We start from the raw sequence: 25351 nt of genomic DNA on the forward strand, positions 1-25351 counted from the left end.
AAAAAAAAAAAAAAAAAAACTACTTCAGAATCAGAGAACGTTTTAAGAAGACTTGAGCCAGCCAATATCCAGACTGTAAAGTATCTTACCACTAAAAATTTCTCGATTTAAAGACTCGTTTGTATAGTAGCTAAGTGATTCTTGCATTTTTTACCTGGCCTGAGCTAAGGGACTTTTGCGTTCTTCCCTTAGCTCTTTTCATTTGTTTATTAATTTACCAATAATTTTTGAAGGCATTGTTTGTTCTTCACTGCTAGGAAATGGATGCAAGGCAAAGACGAGGACTTGCAGGATCACCAAATACTTCTGTCTCCCCTCAGAGTGATAATAATGTTTCCCATAAAGGGTATGGAATGCGATCCTATGGCTCTTCACGCCGTGGAGTGCGTGGGAATTTTGTCCCTCCTATTAGGTCTAATGGGGGGAATGCTGGGAACATGGTAAATTCACGTGTTGGTGGAAAAGGTGAAGATGCTCTGGATGACTCACCAAAGAGATGGTAAATAGTTTGGGCACAAGATCTAAATTCACTGACGAGAGTTCTCAACTTCGTTTAATATCTTGTTACTTCTCCAAACCATCTCTAAGTACTCGTCACCATGCTTTAGCAGTATCTAGACAAACTAACGGGTTCAAATGGTGTATTTCTGTTTAGCCTTTGGGGTCTGTTACTGTTCCATGTACTATGCCCTAAGGCCTGCCAATTGTTGCTATGCTTCATCCGGTTCTGCTTTTGGTAGTTGGCTTGTCTTCTTGGAATTGTTAATTCTTCTACACGATATAAGATAGTTACTATAACTTTTGTTATTGAACTTTCCAACGGTTGACAAAATGCATTCATGAAATTCTCTAGATGTGACTGAAGAATTATAAGTTGCTTCCTGTGACTATTCAGATTCTGACACGCTTCATGTTGTATTCTAGTTTGGATATGTTGTGCGGACCTGATGGTGAACTTCCTGAAAAATTAAGGAATTTGGAGCCTCGACTTATAGAACATATTAGCAATGAGATTATGGACAGGGATCCTAATGTTCGGTGGGACGACATAGGTAAAACAAGGTGTTTCATTCTTTCATTGTTCAATACAGTTATGTTGGTTACAGAATTGTGCTGATTTGAACTCATTGCACGACAATATATAGCTGGTCTAGAACATGCAAAAAAGTGTGTAACTGAAATGGTAATATGGCCTTTATTACGTCCCGACATTTTCAAAGGTTGTCGTTCTCCTGGAAGAGGTCTCCTTCTTTTTGGTCCACCGGTAAGTTTATATCTCCATGAATATTCTATACGGAAATTCTGGTTTATAATGTACAATTTTCTTTCAGGGAACAGGCAAAACAATGATCGGAAAAGCAATTGCTGGAGAGGCAAAAGCAACTTTCTTTTATATATCTGCCAGCTCATTAACAAGCAAGTGGGTGAGTGCTAATGTGATTAGCATTATTTATATAAGAGTTATGAATATTCTGACTCGCGAGAAAATATTGATTGATCTTAATGTTTCAAAGATGGTTTTTAGTTAGCTTGTTGAAGCAATCATTAGATTTTAATTGAAACTAGGCTTCTCTTTGCCATTTCTGAACCATTCCTTTTAGGAATATTGAATTTTTTACAACTTTATCGTCTTACTACTTTTTCATAGATTGATGTAAAAAAATTAGTAATGATAATACTTCCCAATAGTTTATAGGTTGTTTGAGAATTGGTCTGAAATTAATTTCTGCTTCTATAAGAACTATATTGGATAGTTGCAAAGATTAAGGTTATTGTGCATTTAAAACTACTATTTAGAGTCTATTAATGAAAACGAACTTTTGAAAACAATTCCCCAAGATCTATTTTACTGAGTTTTTGCTCTAAAAAAATAGAGAACTATTTTGCAAAGCAACTTCCAAACAGCCGGTTAGTTTGCTTGAAAATATGTGAAATGCGTGTCAAATAGTAACTTTTTAATTGTAGATTGGCGAGGGTGAAAAGCTAGTGAGGGCCCTCTTTGGTGTTGCCAGTTGTCGTCAGCCGGCTGTCATCTTTGTTGATGAAATTGATTCGCTTCTGTCTCAGGTAGACTTCTTATAATCGTATACATGCTTGAATTTCTTCTCAGTTCGGATAACAATGCTGATTATTGAGTAAGTTGGTTAAGCAAAAGACTAGGTATGCTTGTGAAATTTTATTCCATTTGTAGCGAAAATCTGAAGGTGAACATGAATCAAGTAGACGACTCAAAACACAGTTCCTTATTGAAATGGAGGGCTTTGATAATGGCAGCGAGCAAATTCTTCTTATAGGTAATGTTTCTTCATTTTTTAAAAATTGCTTATGGTTCCATGTAAATAATTTTCCCATCGTTATTCGTCTCGTGAAAGAAAGTAGTTAGTATTATGACTAGATCAATAATGGTTTACAATATGAAGATACTTTATACTTCCTACTCTTCAGATTCCCTAGGAAGTAGATTCAAGATTGAAAATGCTCGCATTAATTTCCTTTTGATTTAATTCTGGAAATGCCAAAAACAATGTACAATGAGCATGTCCGTGTACAAATATAGGTAACGATTAGTGCAATTTCCGAAACTATCAAAAGAGATGTTCTGAATCTTTTTTTTTTTTTTTTACATTTTTTATTACAAGCCTGAAAGTTGACACGATTTCTCTTCAATTTTTACCTTGTGGTACAATGTTCATCTTCAAATCCTTCTAGCTTGATAATGTCCTTATCACACAATTTGAAAGCAATTGTGCACATATTTAAAGATATTCAACTTATCCAGGAGCGACTAATCGACCACAAGAACTTGATGAAGCTGCAAGGAGACGACTGACCAAAAGACTTTACATTCCCCTCCCTTCTTCAGGTACAAGTCATGATTTTAGCCATGGTAACTAAATGCCTGATGCTCTTAGCTCATGGCTAACTTGTTATATTGGCAATATAGAAGCAAGAGCATGGATTGTGCGTAATCTCCTGGAGAAGGATGGGTTGTTCAAGCTTTCTAAAGAGGAAATTGATACGATATGTACTTTATCTGAAGGTAGTAGCAACCTCGCAAAGCTTAGAACTAAATTATTGCCTTCACTATGTTACATAGGACTGAATGCAAAATAACCGCCTTTGATTTTCTCCATGATATCTTGCTGGAAAATTTGCATTATCAGGATATTCGGGTTCAGACATGAAAAACCTTGTGAAAGACGCTTCAATGGGTCCTTTAAGGGAGGCTCTGAAACAAGGCACAGAAATTACATTGCTTAAAAAGGAGGATATGCGGCCTGTAACCCTTAAGGTGGGATTTTAATAGTTCAAGTATAGTTATGTTTACTTTCTCAGATTTATTATCCTTTGCTTCTTTCTGGCTTCTTTTTGTAGGACTTTGAGAACGCAATGCAAGAGGTCAGGCCCTCTGTTTCTTTAAGCGAACTTGGCACATATGATGAATGGAACAAGCAATTTGGGAGCTTATCACTTTGAAGTTTTTTACTTAACAATGACATAGAAGGTAAGCTGGTGGGCTGAGCGTGGACTAAATGACAAGCGGGGTTTTAAGCAATTGTCACTGTCTTCCATTTTGAGATCTGAAAGAATGCCTTAAACCTCATGTGTGCAACATTTAGATATTTATTTCGTTTATGTGGAATTTTCAGGTATAAAGCAAGCGGGATTTAAAGCAACATTTAGATTTTTTTTTTTTCTTGTAATTCTTCTCAATGTTGAACTAACACGTTAGACTATGTTCACCAAGCCTCTCTTTTTATCTATATATATCCCCAACAACGGTGTTCCTATGCAAGCGTGTAGAAAGATTAAAGCTGTCCTGTCTTGCGGCTGGGCCCTTATGCTACTAACTACGAAGGTATTCACCTGTGTTTTCTTTTGTAGGTTTGGTTTCGAGTTTGAGTTGTACGGTAATGAAGTTATCTTGGATCCTCCTAAGATCTATTGTGGCAAGTTGATTTCTTCATTTTCATTTTCTGTGAGAAAGAAATCGAGTTTTCAATTGATTCCTTCACTATTTTGTGGAACATTTGACTTGATGGGAAAGATGTTGAAAAAAATTCCTACCGCGGAGGAGGCTTGAGATATTATGTACTTAAACACCTTTGTAGTTCATACCTCTAACCTTTTCTGTAGTTATTCTTTTTTATTCATTCCAATAGTGGGATTGCTATTTTGTTAACTTGTAATCACTTTTATGGATATTCTGTAAGAATTATGCCTAAGGACCTATTTTCAAGATTATCTTTCACAAAGGTTAATATTCACGAGATTTACATATAACTCCATCCATACATTTGTCATCTTGTATACTGTCTATTAGTTATGTGACTTTATCAGGGGGTTGTTATCTGTGGTCTCGTTAGAGGTCTCCAGAGGAAGCTCCAGGAACACTGCCCCCACTGCCTGCCTGCCGATAACAGATAAGCGACAACCATTTCATCATCAAAATACCCAATTCATCCACTGTTTTGATTGGACAGATCGTAATCAAACAAAATGAGCAACAGAAGCAGAGCACAACCATCTGATGAAGCTGAAGAAATAGGAATCCAACAGTTGGCAAAATGGAACTGAAATGCCATCGAATGCCTCGTTGGATGGATGCTGTTCGAATAACCCATAAGAGACGAAGTAGGAACAAGGTCATCAAAAGTAGGTTTCATGCACAAAAATTTCTTGAAACTTCTGTGTTCAAAGTCCAAGAGTATGTTTTTGTTATGACTAAAAATAGTATGGGTTGAAGTGTAAATATTTCATGATACTTGTGTAAGGTCATGTTGGAAATTCTAAACAGATTTACAAGCACACTTGAAGTATATTCTTCATCAATGTAAGCACATTCCATTTTCTTATTCGCATTTCAAATGGAAAATCAAAATCCAAGCAGAGTGGAGTTTGGCTAAAGGAAAAGTTTATGCTGCACAGCATTTTATTTTTTAGACGAAATGGGCAGATAGAGTTTTTTGAGTTTTGGGGTATATCCTTCACCTCTTCTATATATTCGAACGACCAACTCGAACTTGAACTCGATGCCAAGACGTGTTCAGTATACCTCTTAAGTTCCATACGTCTTCCACTTTTTCCGGTTGCACGTTAGCTGCTGAATCAACCTGCACAAGTTAGGAACTCAAATCAGCTCAAAAGCTTTGAATCTACTTCAGCAGTCTTCACAATCTAGTCACATATTTCCATGGATCAACATAAATAGAACTTACAGCTTTCGCAACAATTTCGGTGTTTTGCCGAACATCAACCGTGACCTCGAAGAACACCCATGCCCATTTGTGGCTGCTCGGACTATCAGCGACATAAGGGGCACCAATCTTCTGATATCTGGTGGCTTCAACAAAAGTTTTGCCCCCATCAACGGATACATCTACTCTCTCTATTCCACGTCCACCTCCGGACACTGCATAGCCACTAACTGTGACCTGACATACATTAGAAGATCACATCCATATTTGCTTGTTTGAGTAGGTATCCCAACACCATTATACCAGCAGCGGACAAAATAAGAGAAGAAACAAATGCGGATGATTATAAATATGCAGGTAGAACAGTATCTCCACAAACTTACAAATTAACCTGGAAGAAGAAATGCAGATGATTGGAGGCTCTTAGATCTATTATATGTATCTTCTGCATAGATCATCATCTATATTTTATATTCCATTAAACATTCAACTTACGTAAATGAACTAACCTTTCCGGGCTTTATATGATCTACATCCTCCAAAGAACATATGACACACTGCAATTCACCAAGTTCAACAGCATGAATTGAGACACAAAAATGGAGGAAACTAAGAACAGCCAAGAACAGGTACAATAGCAACACAAAAATGGAGGAAAAAGAGCACAAAAACCTGAACAGGAAAATCCATTTGAGGCCTCCTTGTCGACCAATCAATGTTATCCCAATTTATGGAAGGAGGAAACATTTTGTAGTCTTTTTGCATAAAGAAACCCTGCAAGTCCAAGGAAGGTAGTTTTCATGAAAAAGAGAGAAAAAAAAAAAAATCATATTTTTATATTTTGTACCTGGCATTCCTCTGCAATTATGCTTATAGAATCAAGCCATTTAACAGAGCGAGCACCAATAACACCTGGGACAACCACACGCAATGGATACCCATGATCCCTGTTAAGAGGCTTTTGTGAAAAAAGTAGAGAATATTAAGTATAGCAGAGTAGCATAATAAGCACCGTAACATCATAACATTAAGAAGTTAAACTCCTTCCGCCCCTTCAAACAATATTATAATAACAATGCAGTGATTACTCAACATTAGAAGGAATATAGGCATCAAAAAAGGGAGAAACCCAGCATAAAGGCCTTAGGGACTGAGGCCCTTTCTTTTTTACCCTTAGTTTTGGGCTTAGGGATCCTAAGGGTAAAAGAGAAAGGGCCTCAAATCTAGATTGATGTGATGCACAAGTTATTGCAAGGATTGTGTAAAGCACTCAATGGAAGCTGTAAAATGTAAAGTTCATTCATTGTTATGTAATCATATATTCAGACTTTAGCAGGACACGTGAGAAGTTTTGTAACAATCCAAACATTCCGCTAGCAGATATTGTCTTCTTTGAGCTTTCCCTTCCGAACTTCCCTTCAAGGTTTTAAAACGCATCTGCCAGGAAGAGGTTTCCACACCCTTGTAAAGAATGCTTCGTTCTCCTCTCCAACCGGTGTGGGATCTCACAATCCACCACCATTCAAGGTCTAGCAACCTCACTGGCACACCACTTGGTGTCCACCCCACTTCGGGGTTCAGCCTCCTCGTTGGCACATCACCTGGTGTCTGGCTCTAATACCATTTGTAACAGCCCAAACCCACCGTTAGCAGATATTGTCCTCATTGGGCTTTCCCTTCCGCCCCTCAAGGTTTTAAAACGGGTCTGCTAGGAAGAAGTTTCCACACCCTTGTAAAGAATTTTTTGTTCTCCTCTCCAACCAACGTGGGATCTCACAAGTTTAATATGGCAAGTATTCCAGTATGTAAAAACGTACTTTTAACTTCTTTAATACAACATTACTTACTTCTCCATTCATTTCGTAAGCAAGCAAAACATCTGCTTCAGGATTTGAAGCTTGGTCTAGTGGAATTGATGCCTTGTATGGACCTCCATTTTCTTCCTGTAGTTAACCACAGAAACCAAAATCATTCCTTTATATCTACACAAAATTCCTTCGAACTTTAGGAAAGTCAAGAAAAAGATACTCTTGTTCCACAAATTGTTTGGAAATGAGCACCTAAATGGGACAACGTTGTACCTTGCACCTATCAATGCTCACAAACTCAACATGTTTTCCACCTTTTTGTGTACTGTAGCTGAACTTAGGTATACCAACAAGTTCAAGAACATCGGCCAATTTGGCACCACCCCAGACAGCTGTAAGGTTCGAAACACATTTTCAAAAGATGAATTCTATCAGCTGAAACATCTAAAACACTAGCCATGCATGTCACATACCATTTCCTAGAGCAGAAACATCCCAGCCAACTCCCTTCACTGTTCTGGTTTTGCTCATGGCTGTTCTTCGGTTACCAGCACACTGTCCATGCAAGCCAAATAGTGTCAAATTCTCTAATCCACCACATAATGGAAACTACTATTAAACCTGTAGATTTGGAGTCAGATATTTCAATACCAGGCAAAGAAGAAATGCTAACAACTTATGCCAACTATGAGAATACCTGTAAAGTGGCAGTGACATTATACTTCGGAAGCATCCTGTCACATTATTGAACGCATATTAATACAAAAACTTTCTCTACGCTGGTATCTTCATAAAGAAAAGGAAAGCTCATTTTGTAACCACCCAAACCCCATTGCTAGCCGCGTTTTAAATCTGTGAGGCTGATAGCGACATGTAACGGGCCAAAATGGACGATATCTATTAACGGTGGCTTGGACAGTTACACGTTTAGATCCAAAATACCATGGCTCACCTGATATCTTTCATAAACAGTTCCTTTGGGTTTTCTATTAGGCCATTTAAAGAGACAGAATATCTACAATGTAAAAGAAAAGGTATTAGTAATTGAAAGGAAGGAGATAAGAACATTTACAATAAAAAGGAGAAAGAAGAAAACCTTTCAATATTATCCACTAATGGAATAGGACCATGATTTCTCTTGTAAAAGAAATCTACAGGGGTCACATAAGATGAAATCAGGACTGAACGCGGTGGCTCTGCATTGAAGGGCTCCTGTGCCAAACATAACATGGGGGAAAAGATTAGCATAATTCATTACACATGGAGAGACAATATAGCCTTCTTAGGAATCATGACTCTCCACAATGGTATGATATTGTCCATTTTGAGCATAAACTCTCATGACTTAGCTTTTGGTTTCCTTAAGAGGCCTCATACAAATGAAGATGTATTCCTTACTTATAATCTCATGATCATCGTCTTAACTAGCCAATGTGGGACTGCCCACCAACCATCCTCAACAAGCACACCCTCCCACTCAGTTTGAATCATACCATATACTCTCATTTCAGCACCGATGGCGAATACACCCCTCCAAATAATTACTTTTTGGTACCATAATTCTTATAATTGAAAGTATTAGACAACGTTTAAACACCTTAGTTCAAAGAGGATCTTAAATCGCAAGAACACATACAGCCAAACACCTGCTGGAGCTTCAACAAGTGTATCTTGTTGGATGATGAAAGTCCCACATCCGTTAATTTAGGGAATGGTCATGGGTTTATAATCTAAGAATACACTCTTCATTGGTGAGGCCTTTTGGGAAGCCCAAAGCAAAGCCATGAGAGCTTATGCTCAAAGTGGACAATATCATACCATTGTGAAGAGTCGTGTTCGTCTAACATATCTAACCACTCGTATACAAGGAAAACAACACGAAATCGGAGAACGGATCATTCGAAAGTAGTTGCTTCAACAAATTTAAAGAAAACGAAATGAATGATCAAGAAACAATCAAAATGACGATAATCCCAGAAGAAATCAGATATCGATACTATAATTAAACGATGGAGATTCCGACGGAAAAGAAAAATGATGTGGGAAACAAAGAGGAAAAGAGAGATAAAGGAGAAAGCCTGCCTTGGCGTTGATTCGGAGACATGGGTGACGAGGTGGTTCTTGAGAGTAATCTGAAGGAGCAATTAATCCAGGCATTTTCTCACTCAATTAGGAGTCGTCTTCAGAAGATGGCCACCAATTTCTTCAGGACTCGCAGCACAGTCGCAAAGGTGCACAGTTTTTTTCTTTGTTTCTTTTGATATGCACAAAGCTGCATCATTTTTTCAACTATATTCTCGCCTATCAAAATTATCAAAACGTCACAACCAATATTGGGTACTTTTAAAATGCTAAATGCTTATTATTTTCGTGGTATATATATATATATATAACCCTCCCATTTATGCTCTATGATTTAATGTCTAATTAATTTTAAGAATAAGAAATTAATAGGAGAATTGAGCTCCTTCGGAATGGTCAATTTGGACTCTGTACAAATTGTGTTCAGTTGGTGAAGACAAATCTCGCCTAAGGTTCCCCCTTAAGGCTTGTCGTGAACATGTCAAAATTATGACCACATGGTTGAAATGCCTTCCTCTAGAGCCTATGGGTTAATTTAGGGGAAGATCATGAATTTATAAGTAAGCCAATAATCATATTATTGTGGGTGGTCGTAATCCTCAACTCCTATGACCTGAGCGAATGTGTCACATCATGGGTGGGAGTCATTTTAAAAATGATTTATTTAACGAAAAGAAAAAAGACGTGTCAAATTGATTCGAGCCAAGGCAAAACGTTTAGATGTAGAACATTTAATATTTATGTTACAGTTTGTTTGTTTGTATTGAGCGATGATTCCATCCATGGCTCCAGGCGGCTGTTGTCGGTTGCTTGGTGATATCCATAAATGCATACCCTTCTACACCTCCTTACCTATTTATTTACACTTTATATACCCAAACTCCTTACTTTCTCTTACCCTCCGCCTTCCATTACCACCTACAAAATCATTCACTATTAGTACATCCATGTTCCTAACCAAGCTGTAATCATGATTCTAAACTAACCCAAATAATACGAGTATTATTGGGAGGGAATCTCTCGACTAATTAAGAGGATAGAAACAAAAAAAAAATGAAGTCATAAAAGCTTATGTTTAGAGTGGATAATGAGTACCTGAAGTTTTGGGGGTTAACTAATCTTGTTGAAGTGGAGGAGCTAGAGAGAGGGCGGCATTGAGGTCGAGTTTCCATGCAGTCCCTCCGCCCGCTATTCTCCACGCATCACAGGGCACCACCATGTCCGTAGTACCAGCTTTGAAGTGCAGCTTCATTTGGCACGTGAATGCTCTCCCCAAGTAACCCAATCTTGGCCTTGTTCTCAGCCTTATCTCTATTTCCTCACCTGCCTCACTGCTTCTCTGCCTTTGCCTCACCATTCTTTTCAACGCCTCGTTTACCCACTCTACTCTATCCACACCGTCCGATACGAACCCTGGACACGTGTCCTCTTCTAGCTTCTTCATCCTCTCCTCCTCGTCTCCCTCAATGCACGCCCCCCTCGCGCATTCTACCGTCACCCACACCTCCTCCGCCGCCGCTCCACGCTTCCCATCTGATACCAACCCCACCTCCGGAGATCCGCTTCCGAAGATCTCCACGTGTCGTTCCGGGAGCAGTTGCAGCGTCGTCGCGGCGGCCTCGGTGGTGGTGGTGTTTGATCTTGTAGTTTTCTTCTTCCTATTATACCCCTGAACCCTAACGTACTTCCTCTTCCTCCTTCCTTTCAATATCGATGAGGTGTCGCCGGAAACAGAGGCTCCGGCGACAGGCTTCGGCGCGATCGGTCGGAATCTCATCGTTATGGGATTGATAATCGCCTTACCACAATTAGATCCGACAAGCATCCGACGCGCCGCTTCACCAGGATCCATAACGAACACAAATAAAATAACAAATAAAATTTAAAACAAAAACTGCGCGTTTTCGAGAGTGACAGAGAGAGTCTTCATGATGATCATAGAGAGATAGAAAGACACAACAACACAGCAAAGCAACAACAAAGACTGTCCGGTGAATTTAAAAATAAATAAATAAATGGGACCCATGAAGGTGTGGGGACCACCGTGGACCAATAGGAAATGAGGGAGTGTCAAACACTGCCGAAAGATAGGGCACACGTGGTTCGCCATGGGGGGCTCTCCATTTGTTTTCGTCTCTCTTTTTTCTTTCTCGGTAGGTTCGACTTTAGAGATAGCCAACACGTGGTTCTTTCTTACACGCGAATTTAAAGAGCGTGTGAAATACGCGGGTATCGGATATTTTGTCATTCATGCGCGCGTGGGGATTTTTTTTTTTTTTTTTTTAATGATGTAATTTATGGTTGCAAAAAAGTATGGTACAAAATAAGGTATATTCTATGTGCACAAGTATATCTAATAGTTGTGATCTAAGGTAAATCGTGTATCACGTATGCAACTAACGAACTCGTGTATCATGCACACGAGTTTCATGTGTGAATCTTGTATATGGTACACGAGTTATGTTTGAAGCTCGTGTTCTATGTACAAGAGTTAAAAGTCCCTAGCAAAATTCTACCAATTTCTTTCTTCCCATCTCGATAGTCCCACCTCTTCATGGCTGTAACCTTTTTTCCTCTCATTTTTTGTAACCGTCCAAGCTCTTCGCTAACAGATATTTTATCCTCTTTGAACTTTTTCTTTCGGGCTTTTCCTCAAGGTTTTTGAAACGCGTCTACTAGGGAGAGGTTTCCACACCTTTACAAAGGGTATTTCGTTCTCCACCCCAACCGATATGAGATTTTACATTTTCTATAATTTTTCTTGTTATTTCAATCGGAAAACTTGTCCTGTTGTTTCCTTTGTGTCGTTTTTAATGTTTAATCTATGTGAGTTTGTCATTACAATTATATTTTCAACCAGTTTTGGTCAACAACAAGTACAAGATGCTCGAAATATCGTAGAAGAGAGACATTAGTGAGTCGAATAACCATACAATAGTAATTGAGTAGACAACTTGTTTGTTTAAGTTTGGGCATTGGCATGTAAATAGATTCTAAGAGGAAAATAGCTTATAATAATTATTGAAGGAACACATACAATTATGAGATTAGGCTTGGCCATGCAGTTTAAGAGTAAAACTTGTAATCCTTGGCTTGCAATATAATTGTTCTCAATCCACCAATGGGTGCTACGATCATCAAAATCACTCCAAGAAATATGGATACCTGAATAAAAAAATAAGTAATCATGAGATCTCATCGGTTGGGGACGCATTCTAAAAACCTTGAAGGAAAGTTCGAAATGGAAACTCTAGAGAAGACAGTAGATCCGGGCGGTGGCTTGGGCTGTTGGACTCTTTAAAGAATCACACCTGAAAAGGATAGGGTTTAAGTAAGTAAGAACATACCCAGTTAGCCCACCAAGACAGGCTATATTTCCTTGGTTTGTAAATGGCGAGCCACATGATGCAAGGCAGCTGGAAATTGCAGGACAAGAAGAAGATCAAAACACATGAAGTATGTGATTATTTGAAAAGGGTGGGGGCAAGATTATTGTAGCTTACGAAGTATGTGGTCGGGGCAAAAACAAAGCCACCAAAGAACCCTAGCAGCCCACCAAAGAAGGGGAAGGTAATGGCTATGAACATCGTCAATCCTACCAACAAAAACAAATTTTGGTTAACACCCACATCAATATACGATGTATTTAAACCCAAATAGCGAAGACTCACCAACATATATATTGCGGGAGACGAAGCGAAGAAGGAAAGAGGGCTTGAAGTGTAGTTTCTTGACTAACACCGTCTCGATCATGTCAAACACGGGCATCGCGTAAATCTGGTAACTCCCAATGACATGGACCACCACGAACATGTTGGCAGTGGCAATCAGCCAGGCGGGCCTCTCGAGGGAAAGAAGAATATTGTCTTTGACAGCGTTGCCGAACATCCAATAGCCGATGAGGGCGACGGGGAAGTAGCAAAGGGCGACCACAATGTAGGCCACAACCACGCCTTTCCACATGGGGCCTTTGGAGGGCTTGTCAGGAGTGGAAGGGATTGTGGCTTGTATCTCAAGCACTACGTTGTGGCCTGCGTACGCGAACGCCACGTCCCCCAGCGCTGTGAAGAAGTTGAACACTGTGCCCGAGGTTGAGTGGGCTTTGTAGCCGTATTGCACGTCGTCTTGCACCCCCTTGTGCACTGACGCTGCCCATGCTATTGTCGAGTAACTGCGTACACACCACCCACCATTATAAACCACAAATCACACTACTTCTTCTTCTTCGTTCTTCATCTTCTTCACTAACATAAGTTCATCTTCATTTTAGAGTTTATCAAAATCTTCCCCTCTAATAAAATACACTATAGAGCCTCTCCGAGGCCTATGAAGCCCTCGAACAATCTTCCTTAATCGAGGCTCGATTCTTTCTCTGGAGCCCTCGAACAAAATACTGTTCGTTACTTGAATCACTTTTGACTACACTTTTGAGGGTCCTAACGTTTTTGTTCGAAATTTGAGGATTCTATTGACATAACTAAGTTAAGAGCACGACTCTGATACTACCTTAGAAATCACTAATATTGTCCGGTTTGAGCGTAAGTTGTCCGGACTTTATTAATCGTTTTCTAAATTAGCGAATTTGTAACTCATTCCCAACCATCCCTAACTGAGTGTGAGTGTTGTTGGTTGTAAATTGAAAAGAGATTACCTCAAGGACATGACAGCCGCGGCGAGAGAGACAGCAGAAATGGAGTTGAAATTGGGAAGGTGAGAGAGGACAAAGTGGGCAGAAGCAAAGATCATAATGAAATAAGTCTGTTTGATTTTGGTGCAAGAAGGGCAGACCGTGTCGTAGAATTTCTTCAAGGATTGGCCACCAGTGACCATATAAACGATGTTGACGCCCACCTCCACCACCAGCTGCTGCGGCACCACAATGTAAAGCCCCAACTTCTCGCCGAACGCGTGCTGCCCCAGCTCGTGGTACCTGTCGAAGCGCCGCCCTGGAACCATCTCGTGCATTTCCACCATTTGCCACAGCGTGTAGAGAGTCACCACCCATGAGATGACCAGCACCGTCACGCCGGGGCCCCACCCAAGTGAAGCCATGGCGGAGGGGAGGCTGAGGACGCCGGCACCGACCATGGCGGTCACGTTGTGGAAAGCGGAGTACCACCATTTGGCGTTCCTCGACGATGTGATTGGAAGCCAGTCGTCTATCGCCTTCTCCTTCTTCAGTTTCTCGTCCATCTAAGATTAATTTTTTTAAAAAAATAATATTCGTATTTATTGTAATATTATCATAGAAATAATAAAATAAACTATTAGGAATTTCCTATAGTCAATGCATTAGATAAGAACGGAAAAGACTTAAAATTTTCTTAAAAAAAATAAAATGCAAATAAAAAATAATTAGTGGGTCTGATTCTTCAACTACGTGTAAATACAAAGTGTAGAAGGTCGATTTTATCGATGTAGCAGTTCAACCTTATTTATTTATTTGACATCAAGGGCTAATTTTAAATTATGTAAATAATAAATAAATAAAACAATGAACATTGAAGATATAAGTAAATGAATATTTTAATTTGTTTATTTAATTGGGAATGAATTATGAATGAGCATAAATTATTTAACCAAAATATAGAAAGCGACTTAATGCTACTTTTCTACTACATAAGACAACGCTTTGTTTATTTATTTATTTATTTTATAAAAGTGACGTTGTAGGTTAAAGTTAAATGTTTATATTTGCAAGATTTTTATGATTTTTTTTTATAAACTTTTATCCATTCATAAAAACCAAATTCAAACTTTTAATATATATTAATTGTGTACTCAATTTAACCTTAATATTAAAAGATCTGATAATTTTAAATAATGAAAAAAATAACTAATATAACATAGAAAAAAGTAATTAAAATTTGATAATTCGGAAAAAGAAAATAAGGGATGAACTCCATGGAAATGGAAGAAGAAGATAGTGATGAACTCCATGGAAGAAGAAGATAGTGATGAACTCCATGGAAGAAGAAGATAGTGATGAACTCCATGGAAGAAGAAGATAGTGATCAACTCCATGGAAGAAGAAGATAGTGATGAACTCCATGGAAGAAGAAGATAGTGATGAACTCCATGGAAGAAGAAGATAGTGATCAACTCCATGGAAGAAGAAGATAGTGATGAACTCCATGGAAGAAGAAGATAGTGATGAACTCCATGGAAGAAGAAGATAGTGATCAACTCCATGGAAGAAGAAGATAGTGATGAACTCCATGGAAGAAGAAGATAGTGATGAACTCCATGGAAGAAGAAGATAGTGATCAACTCCATGGAAGAAGAAGATAGTGATGAACTCCATGGAAGAAGAAGATAGTGAGACAAGTTGATACTCATACAGAAGGACAGAAGGAGGAGGAAGAAGGAAGAAGAAGAACTTACAAGATAATCATGCTTGGGAGCTTGAAATTCAGGAGCTTCTTGAGTTCCCATCACTCTTTCTTCTGCCATTCCATCTGAATCCAAGAATACAAATAAATAACCAATCTTTTTTGTTTGACTTTTTTTTTTTTTTTTCTTTGAGGCTAAGACCCGTTGTTTCTAATTCACCCAAGACCTATTAAAATATTATTGCCCCCAAAACTTCTTGAATCTGTCACCAATGAGATGATCACATATGAAAACAAACTACTTGATCCCAGCAATTCATATCTGATAAGTATAGACATGATTTTGTCGAACGGTCATATAAATAAAAGATACAATAATAAAACAATATAACATGGAAGAAAATAAAGAATTTGAGATGACGTGAATATGTGATCATAAACAACATGTTCTAGACCAGCATACACCTTCCCTTCTCTCGTTATTTTAAGTCTAATCATACAATAAATGACGAGGTCAAAATATACAAAATTGTTTATAAAGAGAAGGCCCTGAATCACATGTTTTCTGGAGCTGTGACTGGCATGTTACTTGAACAAGCCAACTCTCTCTCAATTATTGAAATCATATAATCCAAACCACTAGCTTATAATTGTACATCGCCCTTCATCCATTATCTTAACATCATCACAGCTCTCACAAACAAACCAAGCTTCCAAACTACAACATATTCACATGGCTACTTCAGTTAAAGTTTTGTTCCAATTTACAGAAACATACCTCAGACAGCTTGCCACTGGCTAAGCAGAGCTTACTCTTCTGCTACGTTATGTCGTTACGACGGTGTTGCTTGTCGTCCCTCTTCTTCGTGCCTACGACACTGAAACCACTGGGAGCTTGTAACTCTGACTCTGCTGCTGCTGCTGCTTGCTAACTGTTGTTCTCCCAATTAGGCTTCCTGCACCAAAACAGAAATACTGGCTCCTCAACTTCCTATCGACCAAGCTTTGTTTCCCAAGATTATTCCGTGTTTCGCTGTCGATGGCTTGGTTTGAAGAAGAAGAAGGCCCTGCACCATCACTGTCAAAACAAATGCCTTTCTGTTTCTCTGCTGAATTTGGTGAAGAAAGCGATGATTTTGAAAAGGAGCTCGAGCGGGATCGATGGGGAATGGCGGGAATGGCTATGTGTGGCATGCCCTGAGTGACACCACGCATTAGACCAGTGGCGTGTTTCTTCTTAGTAGATGGGCTTGATTGATTGCTCCTCACTGAAAGTGTCCGCTTGTTGTTGGGAAGAGCCAATGGCTTGAAGAACCTTTGCCTCAAAGGGGTTAGAGTTTCATCTGAACTGCTGTATTTCTTGTGTGATTCTTCAATGAACCCTTCATCAATTTGCTTCTTAGAATTCTCTTTTTTCTTCTTATCTTTGATTCGAGGCCAATGAAACACACTTTTCAATCGCTGTGCTGCAGAGTTTACAGAACCAGATTTCTTAACAGTTGATGACGAGTTTCGATTCGACCTGTTTCGGTTCTCGTTGGTTGAATCGTATGGACTCAACCCGACCGAAGACGAGCTCATTCCTGCACTGCCATGATCAGGTATGGTATCTGAAGCATGCTCAATGCCAGTATACAACAATATTTCATTGTCCGAAACTCGAAATGATGTCCCAGGACTGCTTCCAATTCCCTGCAGCTTCAATTGTGAGGCTATGGCCTTTCTGGTATTGTAGTCATGACAACCAAAGATTCCTCCAGCAGAAATCAGCTGTCTTATTAACATGTCTGCTGATGCAGAATGTGTATTTTGCTTAAGATAATCAAGCGGCGTCATGCCATCGAAGTCTCGAACGTTCAAATCAATCGACCGAGCAGTCATCAAAAGCTGAACAAGATCAGAGTGGACATTCCCAGTGGCAGCCATGTGAAGAGCAGTCCTTCCATCATTGTTTCTGGCATTGATAATGTCATCCATGTTAAGAACTTTACCACAAATCACATTCTTCAGAAGATCGATTTGTCGGTCGAGTCGACGAAAAGCAGGAGTTTGGAAGCCAGATATGGCTTTATGCAAGAAGGTTTCACCCGCGTTGTTTCTTAAAGAGATGGATGAGGGAGACGCAGCAATAAGAGCTTCAACTGCAGCCAGTTGTCCCCTAGAAGCAGCTATATGTAATGCTGTATTTCCCTGATGATCCACGGAATTGATGATAGGGAATGTTTGAACAAGGTATTCAACCACCTGCATTAATTAAAAACTCTCAGTCCTCACATTATCTTATTTTTTTCGTTCATCTATTAACTAGTAGTTGAGATATGATTTAAAGATATTTAACTATTTGTTTATCGATTAACTAATTGAGATATGATCAAAGATTCAAGAACCAAAGAGAGTTAAACACCAAAATAGAACATTGTGAGAATTACAGGGATCTAACACAATAATCACAAGAAACAAGGATTCATCCATGGATAGAAAACATCAGACAGAGCATGAACAATGATTAAGAAAGCAAGAAAACGACAGCAATTATGATATAGAATCACCTCAACTTGTCCTCTTCCAGCAGCTGCATGTAAAATGGTGGAACCTTGGGCATCTCTGCAAGCCAACACGTCGGAGCAATCTGCAAGAAGGTCCTTCAAAATCTTCAAGTTACTTCCTCTAGCAGCGGCATGAACACCCCTGTTCATCATTTCCCATTTGTAAGCCGCTGGAATCTCTCTTATGTGCTCCTCCAAACCTCCTTGTCTCCTCGTCGAGAATCTCGGCGAGACAGCAAAATCATACAGAATTCGAAATACCTCAGAGTTTTTACTACGGGCGGCGGCGTAGAGAATATCAGTGACCCCATATTCTCCCTCTCCGAAAACAAGCAAAGGATTTCTGACGAGAAGTTCTTGAACGAACGCCAAATCGCCAGCGGAAGCGGCAGTGTAAATCAGCCATCCGCCGTAACCAGCCCGGATTAAAGAGTTTTTCCCCTGTTTCGATTCGGACTCCATTAGTAGTTTTCGAGAAACATCAGAGCGGCATTTTGCGACATCGTGAAACTGTTCTTCGTCGTCCCAAACCATCTCGAGACGACGAATCCGGCGGAGAGATGTGAGTTTGATGAGATGGTTACCGTCGATTCGAAGAAGCTGCCGAACCAAATCGTAGTGGCCATTAGCAGCAGCCCAATCGATCGGAGAAGCGTACCACCACTGGTCGCCGGTGCTCTCCCAACGGAGAGGGAAATACGTGGGAGGCATGAAGAAGCAAATAAACAGAAAAGCCAAAAGAAGCGACAATTTGGAAATCGTAGTGAATAAAAACAAAATTAGGAGTTCCAAGGATTAAATTATGAAGCAATCAGCAAAAGAGAAAGAGGAAACAGGATAAAAGAGTTGAGGAAGGTGAAGGAGAAGGAAAGGGAGAAAGGGAGTGAAGCAGCCATTATTGGGAACAGGAAAAGCTCTGAATTCAGGAAAAAGGAATCAGTCCTTGTTCTGTTGGAGGAGAAGGAATCGAGAAGAAAGTTGAAGATAATTAGGATTTATACAAACAATAGAAGAAGGCAGCCACATAATTCCAATCCCTACTCTCTTCGATTCTCATTTGGTGTTTTGTTTTTTTCTTTCTCACCATTTAATTTTATTTTCCATATTCACAATTTGTGTTATTGTTTGAAACGGTATTCATTCATTAAAATCCTTGATGAATACTTTGGATAGAATAAGATATGATAAGCCCAAGATATTCACCAGAAAAATTGAGAGTATTAAAAAGAGTGATCATATATATAATTCAAATATTAAGATACATAATGACTACGATGAAAAGGGGCAGTACGGAGAAACTCAGAAGAGTGGGGCATGTAAGCAAGCAGCTTTGTGAGTTAAAAAGCACCGACCTTTTTAATCAAAGCCATTGGGCTCCCCACCTGCTTCCTTTAAAACCAATAATGCACCACCACATCTCTCTTTCTCTGCTTTCATAATTTAATTGCCCAATTCAAGTTCATTTGAATGAGTAATAGATTATAAAATAAAGAAATAGCTCCAATCTTCCAAATGAAAAAGGAATAGCACCAAATGCAACAAACTGATGAGATATGAATATATCAACATATATGGCTGATGAATCCAAGAGGAAAGCGATGGTTTGAATTATATTCTATCAAATTTTGAGGCATATTAACAGAGCTATAAGGCACGACAAAAGGCATATTAACAGTTACAAGGCATGAGTATATTATTCTATCAAGTACATCCTATCAGACATGAGTATCATTCTATCAGAATTTCATGTACATCACACCAGTCACCTGATCGCTCTAAAATCCCCACTCGATCTTACTAACAAGTATTGATCTGCAACTACTAATCTCCAGCTACTGACCATTTAAACTTCACAGTTCACTTTTGACAAATATGTTGTAATTCCTCCCTAAACCATCCCAGAAATGTGACCATTTTCTGCCCATGAATAGTGTTAGGTAGTACATGTGCCAGGGACTGAAACTTGAGTGTTCATTTACAACACAAATACGGTGGATTCTAGTTATTTTGTAGGCTCTGTCAACTGATAGCTATTTGATGAACTATATAATGGCAAGCTGCTGCTTAACAATAAAACTAGAATACGAACAGAGACAGTCTTAGGAAAAAAAAAACAAAACAGGGACTTTCACTGATTTAATTTGCAACATAACTAAGATGTCATGTCATGGACGTACAAGCTAAACTCTCCATATTTCTTCTTTTTTTTTTTTGCAATTTTTTGCCGTTGTGATTCCGTACATGAGTTATCCACTAGATCAGTCCCACCAATAATGAAACCACATTTTGCCAGATCCAGAGAACAGTGGCAACATTGAATTGTAAAACTAAAAGAATGCCGAGTGACAAGTTCAACCATAGTTTCAAGAAGTGAAAACCATTCCATTCTAGAACAAAGCAACAACAGAAACATCAATTTATGACAACAAAAAAAAAAAAAAAGGTCAGGGAAGTTCATTGCCAATTCGTTCAACGAGACGGGTTCAGAGCCAACAGCATGTTCTGACCACCGGGAAGGTATGCCACATTTGGCGACTTGGCGAGGGTGGATGCAATCTCCCTTGATGCTTCAATTCTCCTGAGCTCAATCAAACCCATACCAGCGGCCGACGTAGCATCAGAAATCAACTTAGCTGACTCGCTCTCACCCTCAGCCCTGATAATCGCGGCCCTTCTTTCCTGTTCGGCTTTCGCTACAACAAATTTTGACCGCTCAGCCTCTTGCTGCGCTACCTGCTTTTGCTCCACCGCCTTAGAGAACTCCGGGCTATAGGACAGATGAGTGATGGCAACGTCATCCAGCACAATGTTGAAGTCCTTAGCCCGTCGAATCAGGCTCTCACGCACAAGAGCAGAAACGTGAGGCCGCTCGGTCAAAAGCTGATCGGCGTTGAATTGAGCGACGACGGCCTTCAGAACCTCATTTCCAATAGAAGGGAGGACCTTCTCGTCGTACTCTAGACCTAGGGTTTTGAAAATATCGGGAAGGCGAGAAATCTCAGGGCGAGAGAGAACACGTAGGGTCAGATTTACCATCTGAAGATCTTTGGTACCGGAAATAGACGAGAAAGTGTGAGGTCTTGTACGAATATCAAATACAAAGGGCTTTTGCAGCCATGGAATCAAGAAGTGTGTTCCTTCACCGACAGTGTCGTCGATTACACCCCGGAAGCGATCAAAGAGGACTGCCCTTTCACCACCGTCGACGGTGTAAAGCGAGGCACTGAGAGCCGATGCTGCGGCGCCAAGACCGAAAGCAGCACGAGCAATATTGGTGAGAAAAGACACGGCGGCTTGGCTGCTACCCATTGTGAAGAAAAGAAAAGCTGAGAGGTGCAGAGAGAAATGGGTTGAACTTCAAGGTAGAGGTTTAGGGTTTATGAGCTGTGGAGGAAAACTCATTTCTGCGCTGGACTTGACCAATATGGACGGGCTTGATGTTATGGTAGGCCCATATTGTTAAATGTACATCCAATAAAAGATTAAATTTAATTTAATAAATAAATAATTATTTTAAAAACAAGCACTTGCCACTAGCCACTTATAAAATCTAACACATCTAACCAAAGTAAATGGGACAAAAATAGAAGAAACTATATAATTGACACATTTAGAGCTTCTTCTTCAAACCGAACTAAATGAATGAACAGCCGAGCACACATAACTTGTGCCCAACCAAACCTAGTCTCAACCTACAAGGTCGAGTAGGGTCATCCTCGGCCTCTTGCCGAGGGTAAGATCTTTCTTGTTTTGTGCTTCAATACTTGTGTTAGCTCAATTTTGTTCCAAGTATGTGTTCCCGTGGCTTATCCTCTTGGTTCAAATTTATCCATTTTTTGCTTGATTCGGTTGTGGTTTGTGGGTGGAGGAATATATGATCCTAGTGGGCTATTGTTATCATTGTAGTGTGCTCGTGAGAATAGGGAGCTGCATTAGCATTACTGTCGTTTCCCAATCAGATTTAACATGAGATACCACAACATGCCAGCAAATTATGAAAGCAATTAACCTAACTACAAAGACATCAGTTTGATAGGAAAAAAGAAGAGGGTTTCAAATTCTTCCCCGAAATAAGAGATGGGAGGGTACAAAATACAAAGTTCCAACAAACGTGTCATCAAAACTCCTAAACCCCCAGTTATTCAAACTCAAACGCTAAAATTAAAATTCCTCCCCTGTTCTGAATGACATGGCCTAACAACTGAGAAAATCCAAAAATCCAAACGTTCCAACGCAGCATCTTTAGAGAAACTCCTTACTTCTGAGAGCTAATGTGACGGATCAGGTCAACAACACGTGAACTGCATAGGAAAGAAACACAGCGAACTCGTCATTTGTTCTGCAAATTCACCAGTCGACACATGAAGCAAAGAATCAGAGGTCTCTTACCTGTATCCCCATTCGTTATCATACCAAGTGACGAGTTTCACAAAGTTGTCGTTCAAAGCAATGCCAGCCTTGGCATCAAAAATGCTTGACCTGTGACACAACAATAGTAAATTATAAAAACGATGTTCATATCTGTGTAAGCACGATCATACATTTTAGTTTACTCTACAGACCTGCTGTCACCAACAAAGTCTGTTGAAACAACATCATCTTCTGTGTACCCAAGAATTCCCTTAAGCTTGCCTTCGGATTCTTCCCTGATAAACAAATGAAAAAAAAAAACCCCTTTAAGCATAAAGCAGACGTTCTTCTTCATTGGAATCTCCAAGTACAATTTGAAAACCTTGCATTCTATGGACGTTCATGTTTGTTTGGACTATTTTTTAGGTTACTAGGGCATGGTTACAGATTCGCTGATTCTTACTTGATGGCAGCCTTGATCTCGTCGTAAGTGGCCTTCTTCTCAAGCCTAACAGTAAGGTCAACAACTGAGACATCAACAGTGGGAACACGGAAAGCCATTCCTGTCAACTTTCCATTTAGAGCGGGCAGCACTTTACCAACGGCCTACACATTTGAATAAAAACCAATGATATTAGTCGGAGTTATTGAATACATGAAAAAACACATCAGAATTAGTATATAATCAATGTTATCGCAACAACCCAAAGCTCATTAGTCATGACATCATTTGTTATTCTAATTGAATAGATAGAGGATAAGCATTTCAATGCTCAAATATTAAATAGCAAGTGTATGTGTAAATCCAGAAAAAAGAAATACCTTAGCTGCACCAGTGCTGCTGGGAATGATATTGAAGGAAGCAGCTCTTCCACCTCTCCAGTCCTTCATTGATGGTCCATCAACAGTCTTCTGGGTTGCTGCATGGGTGAAACGATAAGCAACTGCTGAACAACACAGTTTTACATTTAACAAGGATGTTTGGTACAGGATAGTACATACCAGTGATGGAATGGACAGTCGTCATGAGACCCTCAACAATACCGAATCTATCATTGATCACCTAATACAGGAAGCTAGATTAACTTCTGCAAATGTCACATTCTAATTTCCTTCTTAATGAATTAGACAGCCTTTATCGAAGGAAAATAAACTACCTTAGCCAATGGAGCAAGACAGTTGGTAGTACAGCTGGCATTGGACACAATGTCGAGCTCTGGCTTGTACTCCTTCTCATTAACACCAACAACAAACATCGGGGCGTCCTTGCTTGGTGCGGAGATGATAACCTTCTTTGCACCACCCTGTAAAAAGATCAGAGAACCTATTTAGGTTACAACTAACCAAAGGAAACCAAGTGAATTCAATTTCATAAAACTAGATAATAATTTAGTGTCCCTTCTGAAAATAATGTATTAATGATCGAACATAGACTACATACAAAGAAGTGGTTTTGGATTTCTGCAAACTATACGCGATGAAGTCAAAACGTTAATTTAAATGAAAATTCATTGACAAGGCCATGGAAAGAAAAAGGATCGTTCCAAAAACCATATTAGAGTTCTGTTCAGCTCTTCCTAATGAAAATAATAATATCCAATCAAGAATGTCCAAAATAAGTAGAGCTTACATCAACCAGTATTAAAGAAAACATTATAATGACATAAATGATCATGAATATGTGTCTATTGGATATTTGTAACAAACCTTCAAATGAGCAGCAGCCTTGTCCTTGTCAGTGAAAACTCCAGTGGATTCAACAACATATTCAGCTTCAACCTTGCCCCATGGGATTTCCTCCGGGTTCCTAATGAACGAACAAGTCAAATGATAAACTCAAGTGTTCGATAGAAAATGATTTTGTCAAATGATTTTGTCAAAGACGAAGGAACATAAAAATACCTAGTACCGAAAACGGTAACAGCTTTCTCCCCAAAGAGAAGAGTATTGCTGTCTTTAACCTTGATATCATGGTGCTTCCACTGGCCGTGTACACTATCATACTTGAACATGTAGGTCTGTCGTAGACAACGGTAAAATTACATTTCGAAGACCATAAAGGCCTAACTTTCTCAAACCCGCAACAATAATTCGATCTAAATGATAAGAAAGCTAAACGAAACCAACATTCTCAAACCCGCAACAATGAGTCGATCTAAATGATAAGAAAGCATGAAAGATCCAACTCAAAAAGACAAAAGAAAAGTAATCAAAACATCTGCATCAACTTCAGACATTTTGTAAATCCGACGTCAAGAACTAACGAAAATGACTAATTACATCAGATCTAAATTATAAAAACATATACAGAGATGTAGAAGAACGTATACATATACATCAGATGATCCGTAAGTTTACCATGTAATCAGTGGTAATGAACGGATCATTAACAGCAACGAGTTCGATATCATCACTCTGCAAGGCAACTCTAGCAACAAGACGACCGATTCTTCCAAATCCTTTGATTATAAGGAAACAGCAGTAAATATTAGATCGAGATCCAGAAAACTCAGAATCGGAAACCAAGAAAAAAAAAACATAGAATAGAATAGAAATGAATACCATTGATTCCAATCTTAACTTTGCCCATGATTCAGACTGGCGACGGAGAAAAAAACAGATCAACAAGTAAAGGAGATCGGAGAAAGCAAAATGTTGAAAGAGCAGTGTATGAGCCAAGTGAAAGGACGAAAGGTTGTTTATATAGGGAGTGAAACAAAAAAAAAAAAAAGAGAAAATGGAAAAATGGAAATGGGGGCGGATTTCTCGATGAATTGGTGGTGGTCATTTATATATATATATATATATATATATATATATATATATATATAATTTTAAGTTTTTATTACTAATATTTATTTTAAGTTTAAATACTATTTTAGGTGCTTAAAATTTTAATCAATTTACTTTTAAAATATGTCTATTTTAACTTGCTACTAAAGTGACACTTTTTTTTTTTAATTTTATTTTATTTTATGGATGAGTAACTTTATTTTGGGTTGAAATAAAATTCCAAATTTCTTATACGATGTTCA

General features: G+C 39.0%; 7 protein-coding genes across 13 annotated transcripts in view; 1 reads left to right on the forward strand and 6 right to left on the reverse strand.

Annotated features, from left to right (window-relative positions):
• Positions 1–18977, forward strand: part of LOC111486931 (ATPase family AAA domain-containing protein FIGL1) — a 21025-nt gene extending 2048 nt beyond the window's left edge. Inside the window, exons 4-14 of one of the 5 annotated variants that reach the window (XR_002718958.1) lie at positions 258–499; positions 925–1052; positions 1146–1264; positions 1332–1424; positions 1966–2067; positions 2192–2294; positions 2780–2863; positions 2945–3040; positions 3165–3292; positions 3376–3650; positions 3886–4281. Coding sequence is in view for 4 of the 5 variants with exons in the window: in XM_023134100.1 (XP_022989868.1) it covers positions 258–499; positions 925–1052; positions 1146–1264; positions 1332–1424; positions 1966–2067; positions 2192–2294; positions 2780–2863; positions 2945–3040; positions 3165–3292; positions 3376–3477 (1197 nt within the window). In the remaining variant the exon portion in view is untranslated. Of the gene's footprint in view, positions 1–257; positions 500–924; positions 1053–1145; positions 1265–1331; positions 1425–1965; positions 2068–2191; positions 2295–2779; positions 2864–2944; positions 3041–3164; positions 3293–3375; positions 4282–18827 lie in introns of those variants that run through there. The other 4 variants (XM_023134100.1, XM_023134099.1, XM_023134098.1 and 1 more) reach the window with 4 other exon arrangements.
• Positions 4767–9257, reverse strand: LOC111486934 (sulfite oxidase-like). 2 transcript variants are annotated; one of them, XR_002718959.1, is made up of 13 exons: positions 9089–9257; positions 8103–8218; positions 7959–8021; positions 7704–7740; positions 7480–7561; positions 7280–7398; positions 7046–7141; positions 6046–6156; positions 5871–5972; positions 5708–5755; positions 5582–5643; positions 5220–5435; positions 4767–5114 (listed from the first exon to the last, which is right to left on the reverse strand). XR_002718959.1 is itself a non-coding variant. In XM_023134103.1 (12 exons), the coding sequence occupies exons 1-12, from the start codon at positions 9161–9163 to the stop codon at positions 4998–5000; spliced, it is 1182 nt and encodes a 393-aa protein (XP_022989871.1). In that variant the 5' UTR covers positions 9164–9252; the 3' UTR covers positions 4767–4997. The 2 variants fall into 2 exon arrangements, 1 of the variants encoding a protein (XP_022989871.1); XM_023134103.1 differs by lacking the exon at positions 5582–5643 and having other exon boundaries at positions 9089–9252.
• On the reverse strand, positions 9762–11046 carry LOC111486935. Of its 2 annotated transcripts, XM_023134105.1 has the most exons (3): positions 10181–11046; positions 9990–10004; positions 9762–9929 (listed from the first exon to the last, which is right to left on the reverse strand). In XM_023134105.1, exon 1 carries the CDS (start codon positions 10938–10940, stop codon positions 10203–10205), a length of 738 nt encoding a protein of 245 aa, XP_022989873.1. In that variant the 5' UTR covers positions 10941–11046; the 3' UTR covers positions 9762–9929; positions 9990–10004; positions 10181–10202. The 2 variants fall into 2 exon arrangements, with proteins under 2 accessions (XP_022989873.1, XP_022989872.1); XM_023134104.1 differs by having other exon boundaries at positions 9762–10006; positions 10184–11046.
• Positions 11982–15591, reverse strand: LOC111486933 (lysine histidine transporter 1-like). The gene is made up of 6 exons (XM_023134102.1): positions 15473–15591; positions 13740–14281; positions 12760–13259; positions 12592–12683; positions 12436–12504; positions 11982–12253 (listed from the first exon to the last, which is right to left on the reverse strand). The coding sequence occupies exons 1-6, from the start codon at positions 15539–15541 to the stop codon at positions 12155–12157; spliced, it is 1371 nt and encodes a 456-aa protein (XP_022989870.1). The 5' UTR covers positions 15542–15591; the 3' UTR covers positions 11982–12154.
• Positions 15900–18873, reverse strand: LOC111486930 (serine/threonine-protein phosphatase 6 regulatory ankyrin repeat subunit B-like). The gene is made up of 2 exons (XM_023134097.1): positions 17970–18873; positions 15900–17664 (listed from the first exon to the last, which is right to left on the reverse strand). The coding sequence occupies exons 1-2, from the start codon at positions 18675–18677 to the stop codon at positions 16291–16293; spliced, it is 2082 nt and encodes a 693-aa protein (XP_022989865.1). The 5' UTR covers positions 18678–18873; the 3' UTR covers positions 15900–16290.
• A 1098-nt stretch (positions 18978–20075) lies between the features above and the next one.
• On the reverse strand, positions 20076–21394 carry LOC111487638 (prohibitin-3, mitochondrial-like). Its single transcript, XM_023135114.1, has one exon. The coding sequence runs from the start codon at positions 21273–21275 to the stop codon at positions 20436–20438; it is 840 nt and encodes a 279-aa protein (XP_022990882.1). The 5' UTR covers positions 21276–21394; the 3' UTR covers positions 20076–20435.
• A 603-nt stretch (positions 21395–21997) lies between these two features.
• LOC111487500 (glyceraldehyde-3-phosphate dehydrogenase 2, cytosolic-like) lies at positions 21998–25083 on the reverse strand. Its single transcript, XM_023134917.1, has 11 exons — positions 24879–25083; positions 24675–24775; positions 24219–24334; positions 24024–24123; positions 23474–23620; positions 23319–23379; positions 23139–23236; positions 22780–22922; positions 22529–22612; positions 22356–22445; positions 21998–22267 (listed from the first exon to the last, which is right to left on the reverse strand). Exons 1-11 carry the CDS (start codon positions 24904–24906, stop codon positions 22222–22224), a joined length of 1014 nt encoding a protein of 337 aa, XP_022990685.1. The 5' UTR covers positions 24907–25083; the 3' UTR covers positions 21998–22221.
• Positions 25084–25351: the final 268 nt, after the last annotated feature.

Source organism: Cucurbita maxima, unplaced genomic scaffold (genome assembly GCF_002738345.1).
Source record: "Cucurbita maxima cultivar Rimu unplaced genomic scaffold, Cmax_1.0 Cma_Scf00012, whole genome shotgun sequence".
NCBI lineage: Eukaryota > Viridiplantae > Streptophyta > Magnoliopsida > Cucurbitales > Cucurbitaceae > Cucurbita > Cucurbita maxima.